Raw genomic sequence first — 17,433 nt, 5'->3', positions numbered from 1 at the left:
CCTCTTACTCACATATCAATTTTATTCAAATCTTCACTTTCACTCATATATATTTACAGCCGGATCAAAAACTATTACCTTGCCGGATCAGAAACTATTACCTTTTTGTACGAAATCAGAATCAGTTCAATAGAAACAAAATCATCCGTTAATTACCACACTATTATGATTATGCTAAATGTATCTCTCAATATTTAAACCGTCCATATCTCGAACAAACAATTGTTATAATTATTTGTCCGCTATAATTTTTATTATACAGCTTTCAAATTTCAGGGGCGTTTGGATCAGTTACGGGTTTGAAACTCGGAATTGGAAATGAGGGTATAATAATGAAATTAATAGGAATGAAAATAAAATGTCATAGAATGTATAATTTAACCATGAGAGATTAAAATTCACATTTCCAACCATCAAATTACCAATTCAAACACTATAACATGAGATTAAACTTAACATGTATATTTATATTAACTTCAACAAGCAATGCCCTTACATATAAGAATTTTTTTAAGAGTTAGTGATTTATGAGATGTCCACAATTGCTCTAATAGACTATATCAAATAAGCACGTTTTATTTTTAGTATAGTGCAGAAGAATAGTCCAAAATATCACATATGTAGTGCAACTAAACTTAAATATCAACAAAAGTAAGGAATGAGAAGCATAATCAGTGTGTTGTCAAAGTTCTTTGCCACCAGCCTGTTTCCAGAGGTGTTTTTCTGCCATTTTAAGAATTCAAATCGTGTTTGCTTGCTTGTTTGTGGATCGATATAGTAGTATAATGAATTGTGAAATTAGAATATAATTCAATTAATGTCTTGTCTTTTGACATGGTGAGAATTGTTATGGTCCAAGTCTTAGTTTAAAGTGAGTTTTTATCATCTTATTCCTGTTTTCGTCAGTTTTCGTTTGTATTCAAGTTCTGGTGTCATACACTAAGTTTTGAAATTGGCTGGTTAAAGAAACACAGTGCAAGAAATGGATGAAGAGTTTGCCATGATTTCTCTGGAAGAAGAAGAACAAGGCGGTATAACCTATGCCGACACTGATGAAGGATTAAGTGAGATCGACATAAGGTGGTGCCTCGTGGGTAGATTTCTGACTGATTCATCGATCAATTTTCAAGCCATGCAACACAAGATGGCTTCTCTACACAAGATGGCTTCTCTTTGGCGCCCTGGTAAAGGAATGTATGTAAAAAAGCTAGAGGCTAATCGCTTTCTTTTCCAGTTTTATCATGAACTGGATATCAAATGGGTATGTAATTGGAGTCCTTGGACGTTCAGACGCTTCCATCTGGTATTTGAAAGGCTTAGAGAAGGGGACAACCCACTAACAAAACCAATCAATAACCTGGAAGTATGGGTACAACTGCATGATATGGGAGCAGGGTTCATGTCACAAAGGGTGTTCACTGATGTTGGAAACGAAAACAATTTTGTTGGAGTCTGGAGAGAATTTTTAAGAGTCAGGGTCGTGATTCCGCTAGACAGGCCTCTCAAAAGAAGAATGAAGTTGAAGAAGAGTGAGTCTAACTGGTGCTGGGTAAATTTCAAATATGAAAGCATCCCTACATTTTGTTTCATCTGTGGTATGGTTGGTTACAACGATAAATTATGTGCAAAATTGTTTGATACACCAAAAGATAAGATTGAGAAGCCATTTGGGACATGGATGAGAGCAGAGCCAAGATGCCATATGCATACTATAGGAAGTAAATGGTTGAGGTCGGGCCCCATATCTCAGGTGAGGAGCACGGTGGAGCAAGGTGAAGATAAGATGGAAACTGGTGCAACTGTGGCGGAGGACAATCCTATAAAATCAGGGATACGGTTAGAGAGCAATGAGAGGGATACAGCGCATTCTGGGGGAGAAAAATATGGGAAACCACCTAATCAGAATAACATTATCCAAAATCCGTTACCTCTAAATCAGGAAGCAATATCTGTTACAATGGATAATGATACGGAAACAGATCAAAATGAATTAACAATTACTAAACCAAAAAGATGCAGGGTTGACAACATAGATGGGCCAGAAATATCTGAGAGTTCGGACTTGGAGATGGATTCAAGCCCAAAAGAGAATGTTTCGGTTCCAAAAAAACGTGTTTTTGGCGGGTGCTGCATTGCAGGCCCGTCACTCCTTATGAGCACCTTAAGTTGGAACTGCCAGGGTATGGGGTCACCCTGAAAGCTTCAGTTCCTGCAGGACATTGTCCGCAAAGAAAGACCTTCATTTATTTTTCTAAGTGAAACGTTAAGTAACAAAGAAAAGATGGAATGGGTTCGTTCAAGGTTAAATTTTCAAGGGATGGTAATAGTTGAAGCTCAAGGTCGTAGTGGTGGCTTAGTTTTGTTGTGGAAAGAAGCTGATTCTGTCAAGCTCCTTAATCTTTCTTCTAAGCACATTGATGTAGAAGTTCATACAGAGGGGTTTCAACCATAGAGGTTAACAGGTTTTTATAGAGTGCCGGATAGAAATCTGAGGCAAAAAACGTGGGACTTGCTGAGAAACTTGTCGCGAGATTCAAACTTACCTTGGTGTGTTATAGGTGATATGAACAATATTGTTAGTCAGGAGGAGAAGAGAGGGGGTGCTGCTTACCCCCAACGTCTTATTGATGGTTTTAACAAAGCTCTTGAAGATGCAGAGCTGAAAGATCTTGATTTATATTGCCACCCAATTACATGGGAAAAAGGTCGTGATACTGAAGCATGGATCGAGATTAGACTTGATCGAGCACTGGTAACAAATGTTTGGTGGGATATATTTCCACTAGCAAAGTTATATAACATAGAAGTTTCTTAGTCTGATCACAGTCCAATTTTGTTGGACCCAAAAACTAGTCGTCTGCAGCGCTCTAAAAGGCATTTCCGGTTCGAAAATGCTTGGCTGTTGGAACCTTTATGCTCACAGATTGTTAAGGATAACTGGGAGGTTGACATTACTCATAATTTCATGCAAAAAATTGCTCTTTGTGGCGAAAGTTTAGAGGTCTGGGGAAAAGAAATTACTGGTTGTTTTAATCGCAGAATCATGGATTGTAAGGAGAGACTTCAACAGCTCCGAAGTGCACGTGATGCCCAGTCCTCGAGGATGTATAAAGAGGCAAAACAAGAGTTATTCTTGATTCTGGATCAGAGGGAAATTTTCTGGAGACAGAGGTCTAAACAACTATGGCTACAGTCAGGTGATAAAAACATGAAATATTGTCATACATCCAGTAATGTTAGACGCCGTACAAACCACATTCAAAAACTCAAAGATATCGACGGCAGTTTGGTGGATTGGCAGACTAATTTGCAACAGTTAATCACAAGGTACTATCAAGACTTATTCACTGCTACTGCTACTAACAGTTCAGAGGTGATCGATTATGTAACTGGGTCAGTGAGTCAAGTTTAGAATAGAGAGTTGTTAAAGGAAATCTCTTATGACGAAGTAAAGGTGACTCTTTTTCAAATGAATCCAGATAAAGCGCCAGGCCCTGATGGCATGACGCTAGGTTTCTTTCAGAAGCACTTGAGCATTGTTGGGAAGGATATCATTAAGTGCTATTCCCTAACAATCCAACAAGAATTATAGAAGGGGGGTTGAATGTAATTCTGACTACTTTTTCAAATTTAAAGAATGTTCTAACTTGATAAATATAACAGTGTTTGATTAGCAATGATGCGGAATAAAAAGAGATAAGAATCAAAATACTAAGTAATAAAAACACAAGTTTTTAAAACTTTTTGGTGGATTCGAAAGTATCCACCAGATATATATATATATATATCAAATGAGAACCCTGCGAAGCTTTGAATAGCTCACAGCTGCTTACAAGTTTTAACAACTAAACTACAGAGAAATGCTTACAAAATACAACTTGATATGTTTCTCTAAAAATAGACTTGCTTAGTTAATTGTTCTACTTGCTACACTTGGTTTATATATCACCAAGTTTACATGATAATGAGACAAGATAATAAAACAAAACATATCTAGTCTAACTCTATGCTACTTCACTACTCTATTCCAACATCTTTGAATATCTTTACAATTGCATGAAAATGGTAATGCTTCTTTGTTCTCAAATTCCTGGTTAACAAGCTGCCACATTCCTTTTGCAAACACCCAACGCATGTGATTGTGTTGTCACTGTTAACAGCTATTTGAATTTGATCATCCATCGAGACTATGCTTGTCATCCGTCGGGAGCTTTGTTGATCATCCGTCGGGAGTCTTTGTGAACCATCCGCCGGGAGCCTTTTATATCACTTGACTCCATTTCATTTATACAGAATTACAAGACATCTTATATTTACAATTAGTCACCTTATTCTGTATATCCACTAGTAGTCAACATGACTCATATACTCCTACAGAATCTACATAATGTTGCTTGCAGAAATGTGCTACAATTCTTATTTGTTACAAAAGCTATTCACTCGATGGATGTCAGTTTGTCATCCGTCGAGACTATAAAGTTCATTCGTCGGGACTATATTTGATCATCCGTCGAGTGCTACAAAACTCACTTAAGTTGAATCTACTAAGGTGTTTTGTTAACTTATCATCAAGTTCACAACATATTCCTAACAATCTCCCCCAATTTATGTCTACTGGAATTGTAGCCATAAATTAAGAGAAACTTGATGATAACAAAACACCCTAAAAATACAGATTAAAAAATAGTAGATAAAAACTGATAATTACTGCAGAATTTATTGAAAATTGAACAAAGCAAAGTGTACAAAGAGTTCTCACAGTTATTATCAAGGTGCTCCTCTAGTCTGAGCAGATATTTCTATTTCCTTAATTGTCTGAATTTCTTCCCAAGCTTCCTGTTATTTTCCTCTATTTGATTCTGGAGTTGTCAGTGGGATTCAAGTTCATCAGCTTCAGATAAATCCAGCATTTCTTGCATTTCCAATAGAGTCTCATTGCTAGAGATACTCAATTGGTCATCCAGTCTGAAGAATCTTCTAACTCCCTTATCATCCATGAATTCCATCAGCCAATAAAGCCTCAAATGCACTATTTTCCCAGTGAAAGGAATTGGTAGAGTTTTTGGAAGTGAATCTTTGGCTTTATTACTCATTAGCTCTTCAATCTTCTTCAGAACCAATCTCCTTGCAGTCACATTAAACCCAAAGTTCTTTTTGAAAGATGAGTAGATCTTTATTAGTACAGATTGGCTTTCTTCTAGAATCCTGTGAAGAGGCCATTTGATTTCTTTCCCTGCCTTGTACTGAAACACCAATCTTTCAGGAAGATGTCTGTGAGCATCAATTCCTCTTACTTCTACCAGTTCATCCAAGTAGAGGTTTAAATCTGAAAACTCCTTGATGTCACAGATGTATAACAGATCTTCCTTGTTGACTACAGATTTAGATTTGGTTAGGGTCTTGATTCTGAGAGGTGCAAGCTTGCTTTTCTTGGTAGCTCTTATCTTTGTCTTCTTTGGCTTGTTGAAGATAGGTAAGTTGAACTCAGGAATTGGTAGACTTTCCCAGTCTAATGGCTCATCCTTTGGAATTATAGGCTCACCATGAAAATTCTTAATTGGATCCACTTTGAATTCTTCATGTACCACTAAGGGTTTGGATGTCTAAGTTGAAGTTGTAGACTTTTTGGGAATGTAGTCTTTCATTTCCTCATCACTAAAGTTCAATTTTCTCTTTGAATGAAGCTTGTATCTGAATCTTTTTTTCTGTTGTGGTTCCTTTTGCATTTTCTGATCTTGAGGTTCAGCAATCACAGATGGTTGTGCAGAAATCTCAGTTGTAGTCTTCACATCTTGAAGTTTGGCCAAGATAGCAGTTTGCTCCTTCTTTTGTTTGAGCTTCTTAGCATCTAAGGCAGCTTGCTTCTTTTCTTGCCTAATTCTTTCCTTCTATTCCTTTTTAGCTTCTACAAACTGAGTGTGTCCAGCCACCACACAAATTTCCTTACCATTTCTGTAAATCTTGGCAATCCTTCTTTTAAGTGTTGAATCAACTGGATCTTTGAAAAATGCAATTGACCTAGCCAACAGCTTCTTCTCATCTGGCTTTGGTGTCTCATACACAATATTCATAGGATTTTTATCTGAGAACTTTGAGTAGTTTCTTTTAGGCTTCAGGACCAGATTTGCCTTTGGAGATTTTATACAAGAAGTTTGGCCTTTTTCCAGATAACTCAAACTCATCTCACCTACAGAAATCTGCTTGACTTGAGAGTGATGATTAAAGATTTTGTCTGTTTTATAAATTGGTCCAAATTTTTGTTGAATTTCTTCATCTATTTTCCTCCATTTATTATCTAATTCCTTCTCCACAGCTACAACATCAAGCATCTTGGGATTTTTCTTTGACTCAAGTTTAGTAGCTGCTATTTGGATCAGATCAATGTTGTCCAATACTGGTGGCTTTGGTAGAGTAATTTCTAGAACAATTACTTGGCTGATTTGAACATTTACCACATGCTCCCCCTCACTAGTTGGCTCTGCATGACTGAATTTAATTGTTAATTCTTTCTCCCCTTTTTGTTATCATCAAGTAGAGTGGAGGTGGAGGTTTGTGCAGCCACCAGCTTTTGTAGCAACTGAGTTTTATGTGCTTGATGAAGATGAATAGCTGTTAGAGAGGCTTCCATTGCAATCAGCCTTATATCCAGGGAGGCCACTTTAGTGGTAAGATCAGAATTCTTCCTTAGCTATCTTTTAATGTCGAGCATTGTTGCATCTGGAAGTTTAGCATCTAATCTTTCAGAGACATCCTTCTTTACTTGATCAATCTCAGTTTTGATAGAAGTGACATCCTGGTTGTGTTGGAAAGCTTGAATCTGATGTAAGTGTGGAGAGTTGAGATGTACCTGTTAGAGCTTCCTAGTGCTAGCATTTGTAGTAGATTGAAGAGCATTATGTGTCTCTTGAATTTGATGGATGAGAGTTGTCTTGAAATGTTGAATATTATAGTCCTTGGAGAATGCCCAGGAAGGCAGTCTAGATCTAAAATAGGGCCTCCTTCTCCCCCTATGTCCATGAGCTCTTCACTATCACCATCATCTCCAAAGAAATCTGCAGACTCACCAGTACCATAATCAACATCATCACCAGCTTTAGGTGGCATGGCTGTGATGGCATCTTTAGCTCTTTGCATTGATTGAGTGGTATGCACCAAGTTCAGCATCTTCTCTGCATTTTCATTGCCCTGTCCATCCAAAAGTTGATATGCTGGAACAGGATGAGTAAATGCCTCAGCATCCAAAGAGATAGAATCTATGTCAGCTTGATCATGCTGAGATAGTCTCTCTCTGTCTGCATCATTGGCATTCATTGACTCACTAACAATGATGTTCACCCTTATTTCTCCTGTACCTACATTTCTCTCATGATCTCTCTGTTCTTGTATCAAGGGCTCCCCTTGGCTTCCCACCCTCACACCCTCACTTTCACCATCTAAGGTGGGACTCCTCTCACTCACTTTTTCCAGACCTGAAGAAATGGTCTGCATTGGTTCACTCATTTCCTCTTCTTTTGCTTGGGAGCAACCCAGCCTCTCACTCAATTCACTCCCTGCCCTTAGTCCTAAGAGTGATTGTACTACTACTAGGTCATCTGCACTTGTGACAATTATTGGGATTTGAAGTTGTGCAGAGAGAACCGACGGATGAGGAACATCCATCGGGATAGTAGTTTGGCTAGCCGACGGATGACTGCTGTTAGGCATATCCGTCGGGATACAATCACAACTCGACGGATGAATAATATCCACCGGGATAAAAGAAATAAATGAGTTTGGAGTGGAGACTACAATAGACTCAGAAAGAATTGGCAAGTGAGCCAACAAATCATCTAAAAGATGATGCTCACTTGCTTGGATTTTTGGCTTCTCCAAGAGAGTTAAAGATGGAGAATTTGGAAGTGATGTATGAATCATGTCTACATCCAGTGAGTGTATGGGTGAATTTGGTGATTCAGGTGCTTCAATGATTAATGATGTTGGTTGTGACTCCATATTTATTGGAGCCACATCAAGATGACTTTGAGATGGTGCTGTGACTGAGTCTTTAGCTCCAGTTTGCACTGTGTGTGTTCCCTGTGCATCCCCAAGGGTTTTAGATCTTTTCTTTCTGGAATAAGTCTGTGGTGAACTTGTGTCCCTAACCCTCTTGGCCTGTGCTCCTTGTTGGGAGCTTGTTTCAATAGTAACATCCTTTTGGGAGGATGAAACTAGAATTGAGCTGATTTCCTTATTAACAACCACAGTTTGTTGGGAAACTGTGGTGTGGCTAGGATTGGGTACACTAATCTCACCAGCCTTATCCTTAGGGTTTCTTTGATTTTTACCCTGTCCCTCACCTATCTCACTCTCCTTCACACTCTCCTCTTCGTGTTTGGTAGTTTTTGCAACTGGTTTCTTTTGAAAGAAACCAGAGGGGGCTTTCTAAGCCTTGGATTTTGATATTGTTGATTTGGTAGCTTGGGTAGGCATCTGTTGGGTCATTGACACAGATGCACTTGAAGACAAAGAAATTTGTGAGGTTGGAAGAGTGGAGACAGTGGTGCTTACCTCACTTATCTGAGGGCCCTCCATGATTGGAAAGTAGTAGAGGGGCACCTCTTTGTGGTGACTTGCTCTGTTGAGATCTGCAATGATCCTCCTTTCTTGAACCCAACAATTCAGTTTATTAGTTGGATTCTCAACATCAATGTTCTCAATAAGATGGTTAGCAAGCATCATAAAGAATCTAGCATGATAGACACTTTTACCTCTCTTATTAAGTTCCCCTAACTTATAACCTAACTTAAATATGATCAAGTCACTGAAGTTAAAGTACTTATCAGTAACTAGCATATAAAGCATGTTAAGCATGGAAATGTTAACAGAATCAAAATTACTCACTTTACCAGAAAATATCTTAGTTTCTACATCACACAGATAGCTCCATTCCTTTCTAAGACCTAGCCTCATAATCTCACTTAACTTTGAGGTAGAAAGTGCATAGCCCATAGAATTTAACATGGTAACTAAATTATCATCAGTGTGTGGAACAGTAGTAGTGTTATCTGGAATTTTAAAGCATGTTTTGATAATGTCACTATTGATGCAGAACTGCTTACCTTTAAGAGAGAAAGTTATAGTCTTGTCAGAAGATTGGTACACAGCAGTTGTCCATATCTCTTCCACAACTTCACAGTAGATTGTGGGTGATTCCAACATAACATAGCTGAGTTTACATCTCTTCACAAAGTCCATCATCTTGTGAAAGTCTCCAGATTGTGGAATCTCCTTGTTCACAAGAGCTACGAAGTTGTTCTTTTCATAGATGAATCCAGACTGGGACATGATTTTGACTACTTGTGCCATTGTTAGAATATGAAAATTTACAAATAGAGTATTTGCTTTTGAGAAGAAAGAAGTTAGAGCAATTGATTTGAGAATGATAAAAGAATAGAATAAAAATGAATTCTGCTTTTATACTATCTCAAAAATAAACTGTCAAATATAATAAAGTGAAATAAAGTAACCAATCAAAATAGCCATTTAAAAATAAATAAACTGTCAAAATTCTTTCAATTATCCGTCGTGTTATACTTACATACTGTAAGTATACCCGATGAATAATGTTCAGAGTTTTAACGGCTAAGATTGAGGCAATTTTACGGATGAGGGTAAAACAATTATCCGTCGTGTTATAAAATAATCCAGAAAAGTAATTAATTTTATTAACAAATAGTATTCCGACGAATGATTAAACTCGATGGATAATGAGCATCCGTCAGGATGTAAATTTTGACTTAGCCAAAATTTCATCCACAATAGAAAAATCAATTAAGTTTCTGGCTACATTATAACTTGCAAAAATATCTGAAATGATTCAAGAATAATTAAGCATACCTAACTCACTTACCAACCTTGAAAAGGTGGATTCATCAAGTGGCTTGGTAAAGATATCTGCAAGCTGCTTTTTACTTGGAACAAAATAAAGTTCCACAGTACCATTCATCACATATTCCCTAATGAAGTGGTACTTGATGTCTATGTGCTTTGTTCTTGAATGTTGTACTGGATTTTCAGTGATGGCAATTGCACTTGTGTTATCACAGAAAATGGGAATTCTGTCCACATGTAGACCATAGTCCAACAATTGGTTTTTCATCCACAAAATCTGTGCACAGCAACTACCAGCAGCAATATATTCAGCTTCAGTTGTAGAAGTGGAAACTGAATTTTGCTTTTTACTGAACCAGGACACAATCTTGTTCCCTAGAAATTGAAAGGTTCCTGTTGTATTTTTTCTATCTATTTTACAACCTGCATAATTTGCATCTGAATAACCAGTTAGATCAAAACCAGAATCTCTAGGGTACCAAATGCCAAGTTTTGGAGTTCCCTTGAGATATCTTGAAATTCTCTTTATAGCTACTAAGTGAGATTCTCTAGGATCAGCCTGAAATCTAGCACAAAGACAAGTAGCAAATATTATATATGGCCTACTAGCTGTTAAATACAGAAGTGAGCCAACCATGCCCCTATAGCTTGAAATATCCACAGACTTTTCAGTAGTGTTTAACTCAAATTTAGTTGCAGTGGCAATGGGAGTTTTTGCAGATGTGCAATCCATTAGATCAAACTTCTTTAAAAGATCATGAATATATTTAGTTTGACTAATGAATATTCCATCATTAACTTGCTTAACTTGTAAACTAAGAAAGTAAGTTAGTTCTCCCATCATGCTCATTTCATACTTACTTTGCATCAGTTTGGCAAACTTTTTGCAAAGTTTTTCATCTGTAGAGCCAAATATAATATTATCTACATAAATTTGAACAAGTATACTAGAGCCATTAACAATTCCAAAGAATAAAGTTTTATCAACATTACCTCTTGTGAAATGATTTTCCAAAAGAAACTTTGATAAAGTGTCATACCAGGCTCTAGGTGCTTACTTCAGTCCATAAAGTGCTTTCAAGAGATAATAGACATATTCTGAAAAATTTGGATCTTCAAAACCAGGAAGTTGACTGACATAGACTTCCTCCTCCAAATCTCCATTCAGAAAGGCACTTTTGACATCCATTTGATAGACCTTGAAATTTGCATGGGCTGCATAGGTTAAGAAAATTCTGATGGCTTCAAGTCTTGCAACATGAGCAAAATTTTCATCAAAATCTATTCCTTCTTGTTGACAGTAACCCTTAGCAACCAATCTAGCTTTGTTCCTGACCACTATGCCATTTTCATCCATCTTGTTTCTGAATACCCACTTGGTGTCAATTGGATTCTTTCCTTTAGGTTTGGGTACCAGCTTTCATGCCTTGTTCCTTTCAAATTGGTTTAGCTCCTCCCGCATAGCTAAAATCCAATCAGGATCCAACAAAGCTTCTTCTACCTTCTTTGGTTCTTCCTTAGATATGAAGCTGCTATATAGACATTCTTCTTGAGTTGCTCTCCTTGTTTGAAATATAGAAGATGCATCACCAATGATGAGCTCAAAAGGGTAATCTTTAGTCCATTTTCTTTGTTGAGGTAGATTAGCTCTAGATGAAGAGGCCTCATTGTTGTCTTGATGTGTGACTGAGTTTTGATTATTAGAAACTCCCCCTGAGTTTGTGAATCTTTGATTTGAGCAAGCAGTACTTTCTGTAGGTGATCTGTTTTGACTCTCAGCTTCTCTCATTGTTCTGATAGATGATGCACTTTGTATCTCGACGGATGAAGCTGATTGTCACCCGACGGATAAGGCAGATTGTCTCCCGATGGATGAAGCATTTTGTAACTCGACAGATGTTGAATTATGTGCTTCATTAGTTATAGATTTTTCTGCATTATCCTTAGTCACTGTTTCTTGATCACTTTCATCATCATTGCCATCACTAACCATCTCCACATTATCAAACTTGAGGCTTTCATGGAAATCTCCATCTTGCAGTCCTTCAATCTTTTTATCATCAAACACAACATGTACTGATTCCATAACAATGTTGGTTCTTAGATTGTAGACTCTATATGCCTTTCCCACAGCATATCTAACAAAAATTCCTTCATCTGCTTTAGTATCAAACTTTTCATGTTGATTAGTTTGATTCCTTAAGATGTAACATTTACAGCCAAAGACATGAAGAAAATTTAGAGTTGGCTTCCTATTCTTGAACAATTGGTAGGGTGTCATGCACTTTGCTTGATTTACCAAAGAGATATCTTGAGTGTAGCAGGCGGTATTCACAGCTTCAACCCAAAAGTATGTTGGTAACTTTGATTCTTTCAAACATTGTCACTACAGCTTCAATAAGAGATATGTTCTTTTTTTTCCACTACTCCATTTTGTTGTGGAGTTCTTGCTTCATAAAACTCATGCATAATCCCATTCTCTTCACAAAATGATCTCATCACAGAATTCTTGAACTCAGTTCCATTGTCATTCCTGATTCTTCTTACTTTAAAATCAGGATGATTGTTGACTTGCCTTATGTGATTGATGATGATTTCACTAGTTTCATCTTTGGACTTTAGGAAATATGTCCAAGAGAACTTTGAGAAATCATTCACAATTACTAGGCAAAATCTTTTTCTTGAGATAGACAACACATTGACTGGTCCAAACAAATCCATGTTTAACAATTGCAAAAAGGTTCTTCAATTATTGAGTCAAGCTTCTTTCTGAATGATGTTTTGATCTGCTTTCTTTTCTAGCAGGCATCACACAGTCCATCCTTAGTAAACTCCACTTGAGGAATACCTCTAACCAGTTCTTTCTTGAAAAGTTCATTCATGGTCTTGAAGTTTAGATGGGACAACTTCTTGTGCCAAAGCCAACTTTCATCTTGACTTGCTTTACTGAGAAGACAAGTGACTGGTTCTGCATTAGATGAGTTGAAATCGGCTAAGTACACATTCCCTTTTCTCACTCCAGTGAGAACCACTTTGTTGCTCTTTTTGTTAGTCACAACACAGGCTTCTGAATTGAAAGTAACTGAGTTGCCCTTACACAAAGTTAGCTGATACTCAACAAATTATGCTTGAGACCATCCACTAGGGCAACTTCTTCAATGATGATATTGTCTTTTGAAATCAAGCCATATCCCACAGTATAACCTTTGCTGTCATCTCCAAAAGTAATACTTGGTCCAGCTCTTTCCTTGAATTCAGCGAGCAGGGTAGAATCTCCAGTCATGTGCCTTGAGCAACCACTATCTAGATATCAAAGATTCTATCTGTTTCCCTGCACACATCAAAATCAAATCAAGTTGATTTTGGTACCCAAGTTTCCTTGGGTCCTGCCTTGTTAGCGTTCTTCTTTGATTTCTTAGGTTTGATCTCATTTGACTTGGGAATTTCTGATTCATCCTTAGTCATCTGAGTTGGACCTTTGAAACCAGTCATTAAAACAAAATTATCATGCACATTTTGATTAACAGGAAAAGGTATGCTATTTGCAAACATGTTATTCCAGTAAGGCATGCTAAATGACATTTGAGGCATACTAAATGCAGCATAATAAGGATTAGGTGCAAATGGCATATTAGCAAATTGTGCATTCATATTCTTAGTAGACATAGCATTCATAGGCATGTCAGTCATATTAGGAAAAGAAGAGGGTGCAGATATAGGAGTAGGCATGGCAAGTTTGCAATTAACAGACAAATGATTGACACCACCACACTTAACACATATTTTTCTTGGTGCATATTTATCAGGTGTATAGTTGTTATGTTTGTTAATTCCTACTTTCCCATTTCTATTATTTTTTTAGCTTATGTTTTAACCTCAATCTTTTCTAATCTGTCATTCAATTGCTTGATAGACATATGACCGACATTAACTTTCTTTTCCTTCCTGACTTGACTTGATTCTCCTGGAATAAAGTTCTTAGAAACTGATCCATATTTCTTATTCAACTTAGCTAGCTTAGCTTTGCTAACTGGTTTACTCACAGCCGACGGATGTGGCTCCTTGTCACTCGATAGATTATCTTTTTGATTATCCGACGGATGATTTTCATCATCCGTCGAGTCCACATCTGTAAGCAATCCTTCAACCAAATTGGACTCAAGCTTCTCTTTACTCTTCTTCCAGGCTGCATCACAAAAGGACTCAATACCTTGAACTTTAGTGATTTGAGCATGGACATCTCTGAATGATTTCCATGCCTTAATCACTTCCTGTTCTTGTTCAAGCTGCTTCTTTAAAATCTCTTCTTTCTTCAAGGACTCAGTTAATTCATCCTTAGCAAACTTACACTCAATTCTCAATTTCTCAAATTCAATAAACTGAGACTCTAGCACATTATTCCTCTCACTTAAAAACAAATTATTTTCTTTAATTTTAGCATTTTTCTTAATGAGGGACTTAAGTGTAACACGCAGGTGATATAATTTTGTGGACATGTCATTTATTGCATCATTACACTCAGCTTTAGATAAATATGTTAGGTTAGTGGTGATTACCTGATTGCTTGAAGAACTTGTTTTTGTTTCATCAGATTTGGCCATTAGGACTAGATTGACATAGCTTGTTTCTTCATCTTCATCCAATCCATCTGCAGCCCAATCATTCTCCTGTGTGATGAAATCCCTTTCCTTTTGTTTGAGAAACTTAAAGTATTTATGTTTATAATCAACAGGCTCAAACTTCTTTTTGCTGGAATCAGACTTTCTATATTCACCGGAAAAATGACCGGCCAAGCCACACTTGAAACACTTAAATTTTGACTTATCAACCATGTTTCTGTTTGACTTAGCTGCTCCAAAATTCTTCTTGAATTTGAGTTTGGAAAATCTTCTGGATAAGAATGCTAAATGTTCATCAATATCATCCATGTCATCTTGGCTCAAGTGATCTTCATTTTCAGCTACTAGCCCTTTACCCTTGTTTTCACAGACCTTTGATGTAGACTCAACAGCTTCTACCTTTATCTCCTTTTCCTTTTCTAACTCAGCAACCAGTTCTATGGACCCTCCTTTCTTCCTACCTTTCTCCATCCTCTCATCTTTCTCTATTTCAAACTCATAGGTTTTCAAGATGCCATACAGTCTCTCCAAGGTGAACTCCTTATAATCTTGTAAGTTTCTAAATGAGACAGTCATTGGATTCCACTCTTTTGAAAGAGATCTAAGGAACTTGAGGTTAGAGTCTTTTGTTTGATAGACTCTTCCATGCAACTTCAGAGCATTTAGTAGTTTTTGAAATCTATTAAAAATATCAATGAGAGACTCACCTTCTTCACAGTGGAAATACTCATATTGCTGAATCATTAGTTGCATCTTGTTTTCTCTTACTTGCTCAGTACCATCACAGATAATTTGGATTGTGTCCCAAACCTCTTTGGCTGTTTTACAATTAATGATGTTATCAAACATATCACCATGACCTCAATTGAACAATATATTCATGGCCTTCTTATCTTTCCTGACTTGCTCAATATCAGGGTCTGACCATTCATGCCTAGGTTTTGGAACAGATGGTTCATTGCCAGTTGCAGCTCTCATTGGTACATGAGGACCTCTCTCTATGCAATCCACATAGGCTTCATCTTGGGAGAGAAGATGTAGGTGCATCTTCACCTTCCAGTGGTGATAGTTGTCTTTGTCCAGAAATGGAATCTTTACTCCAACATCCTTTTTGTTCATCTTGTTGTTTGTTGTGATCTTTATACTCTTTGTTCTTCAAGAGCTTGCTCTGATACCAATTGTTATTCCCTAACAATCCAACAAGAATTACAGAAGGGGGGTTGAATGTAATTCTGGCTACTTTTCCAAATTTAAAGAATGTTCTAACTTGATAAATATAACAGTGTTTGATTAGCAATGGTGCGGAATAAAAAGAGATAAGAATCAAAACACTAAGTAATAAAAACAAAAGTTTTTAAAACTTTCTGGTGGATTTGAAAGTATCCATCAGATATATATATATATATATATATATATATATATCAAATGAGAACCCTGTGAAGCTTTGAATAGCTCACAGCTGCTTACAAGTTTGAACAACTAAACTATAGAGAAATGCTTACAGAATACAGCTTGATATGTTTCTTTGAAAATAGACTTGCTTAGTTAATTGTTCTACTTGCTACACTTGGTTTATATATCACCAAGTTTACATGATATTGAGACAAGATAATAAAACAAAACATATCTAGTCTAAATCCATGCTACTTCACTACTCTATTCCAGCATCTTTGAATATCTTTACAATTGCATGGAAATGGTAATGCTTATTTGTTCCCAAATTCCTGCTTAACAGGCTGCCACATTCCTTTTGCAAATACCCAACGCATGTGACTGTGTTGTCACTGTCAACAGCTATTTGAATTTGATCATCCGTCGGGACTATGCTTTTCATCCGACGGGAGCTTTGTTGATCATCCGTCGGGAGTCTTTATTGATCATCCGTCGGGAGCTTTTTATGTCACTTGACTCCATTTCATTTATACAGAATTATAAGACACCTTATATTTACAATTAGTCACCCTATTCTGTATATCCACTAGTAGTCAACATGACTCATATACTCCTACAGAATCTACACAATGTTGCTTGCAGAAATGTGCTGCAATTCTTATTTGTTACATAAGCTACTCACTCGATGGATGTCAGTTTGTCATCCGTCGGGACTATAAAGTTCATCCGTCGGGACTATATTTGATCATCGGTCGAGTGCTACAAAACTCACTAAGTTGAATCTACTAAGGTGTTTTGTTAACTTATCATCAAGTTCACAACATATTCCTAACATTAAGGCGACTAAAGAATTTTTTGCTACTGGGGATCTGCTGCAAGGCCTAAATGACACTAACATTGTGTTAATACCAAAGAAGAAAAACCCGACAGTCATAGGTGAGCTTCGACCTATAGCTTGGTGTAATATTTTGATGAAGATTACTACAAAAGTTATGGCCAACAGGTTAAAAGAAGTGATCAATGATGTTGTGTCAGAAACACAAAGTGCTTTCATTCCAGGTCGTTTGATTTCGGATAATATCATGGCAGCCTACGAAGTTATGCATTATCTCAAATGTAAGAAAGTAGGGAAAAGTGGTTTTATGGCGCTGAAATTAGACATGAGCAAGGCCTACGATCAAATTGAATGAGATTTTCTGCGAGCTATCCTTCTAAAGATGGGGTTTTCGACGTGGTGGGTGTACTTGGTTCTTCAAAGTGTTACTACGGTTCAGTATACAATAATGCACGGTGAATACGAAATGGGTCCAATAATTCCTACGAGAGGAATTCGTCAAGGCGATCCCCTGTCCCCTTACCTGTTTATCATTTGTGCTGAAGGTCTGTCATCTTTAATTCGAAAGTACGAATGTAAACATTTGATCCATGGAGTTAAGATCTATTGAAGAGCTCCCACAATCTCGCATATGTTGTTTGCTGGCGATAGTTATTTCTACTGTAAAGTTGATACTTCTCAAGCATCGAATGTATTACAGTTGTTGAATGTGTATGA

At 37.1% G+C, this 17,433-nt stretch overlaps 1 protein-coding gene across 1 annotated transcript; it reads left to right on the top strand.

Moving 5' to 3' along the window:
- Positions 1 to 982: 982 nt before the first annotated feature.
- Positions 983 to 17,071, top strand: LOC141686395 (uncharacterized). Its single transcript, XM_074491433.1, has 4 exons — positions 983 to 2,180; positions 2,559 to 2,752; positions 2,924 to 3,327; positions 16,885 to 17,071. The coding sequence occupies exons 1-4, from the start codon at positions 983 to 985 to the stop codon at positions 17,069 to 17,071; spliced, it is 1,983 nt and encodes a 660-aa protein (XP_074347534.1).
- The last annotated feature ends 362 nt before the right edge of the window (positions 17,072 to 17,433 follow it).

The sequence above is a fragment of the Apium graveolens genome, chromosome 9 (assembly GCF_009905375.1).
Source record: "Apium graveolens cultivar Ventura chromosome 9, ASM990537v1, whole genome shotgun sequence".
In the NCBI taxonomy this organism is placed as follows: Eukaryota; Viridiplantae; Streptophyta; class Magnoliopsida; order Apiales; family Apiaceae; genus Apium; species Apium graveolens.
This window is presented reverse-complemented; position numbering and strand designations above follow the sequence as displayed.

Bases quoted from the DNA above. Each gene is read 5' to 3' on its own strand.
- LOC141686395 (XM_074491433.1), top strand. From the start codon at position 983: ATGGATGAAGAGTTTGCCATGATTTCTCTGGAAGAAGAAGAACAAGGC. The intron at 2,181-2,558 runs GTATGGGGTCAC...GGTGTGTTATAG, and splicing joins CTTAAGTTGGAACTGCCAGG to GTGATATGAACAATATTGTT. The intron at 3,328-16,884 runs GTACTATCAAGA...TATGGCCAACAG, and splicing joins TTGCAACAGTTAATCACAAG to GTTAAAAGAAGTGATCAATG.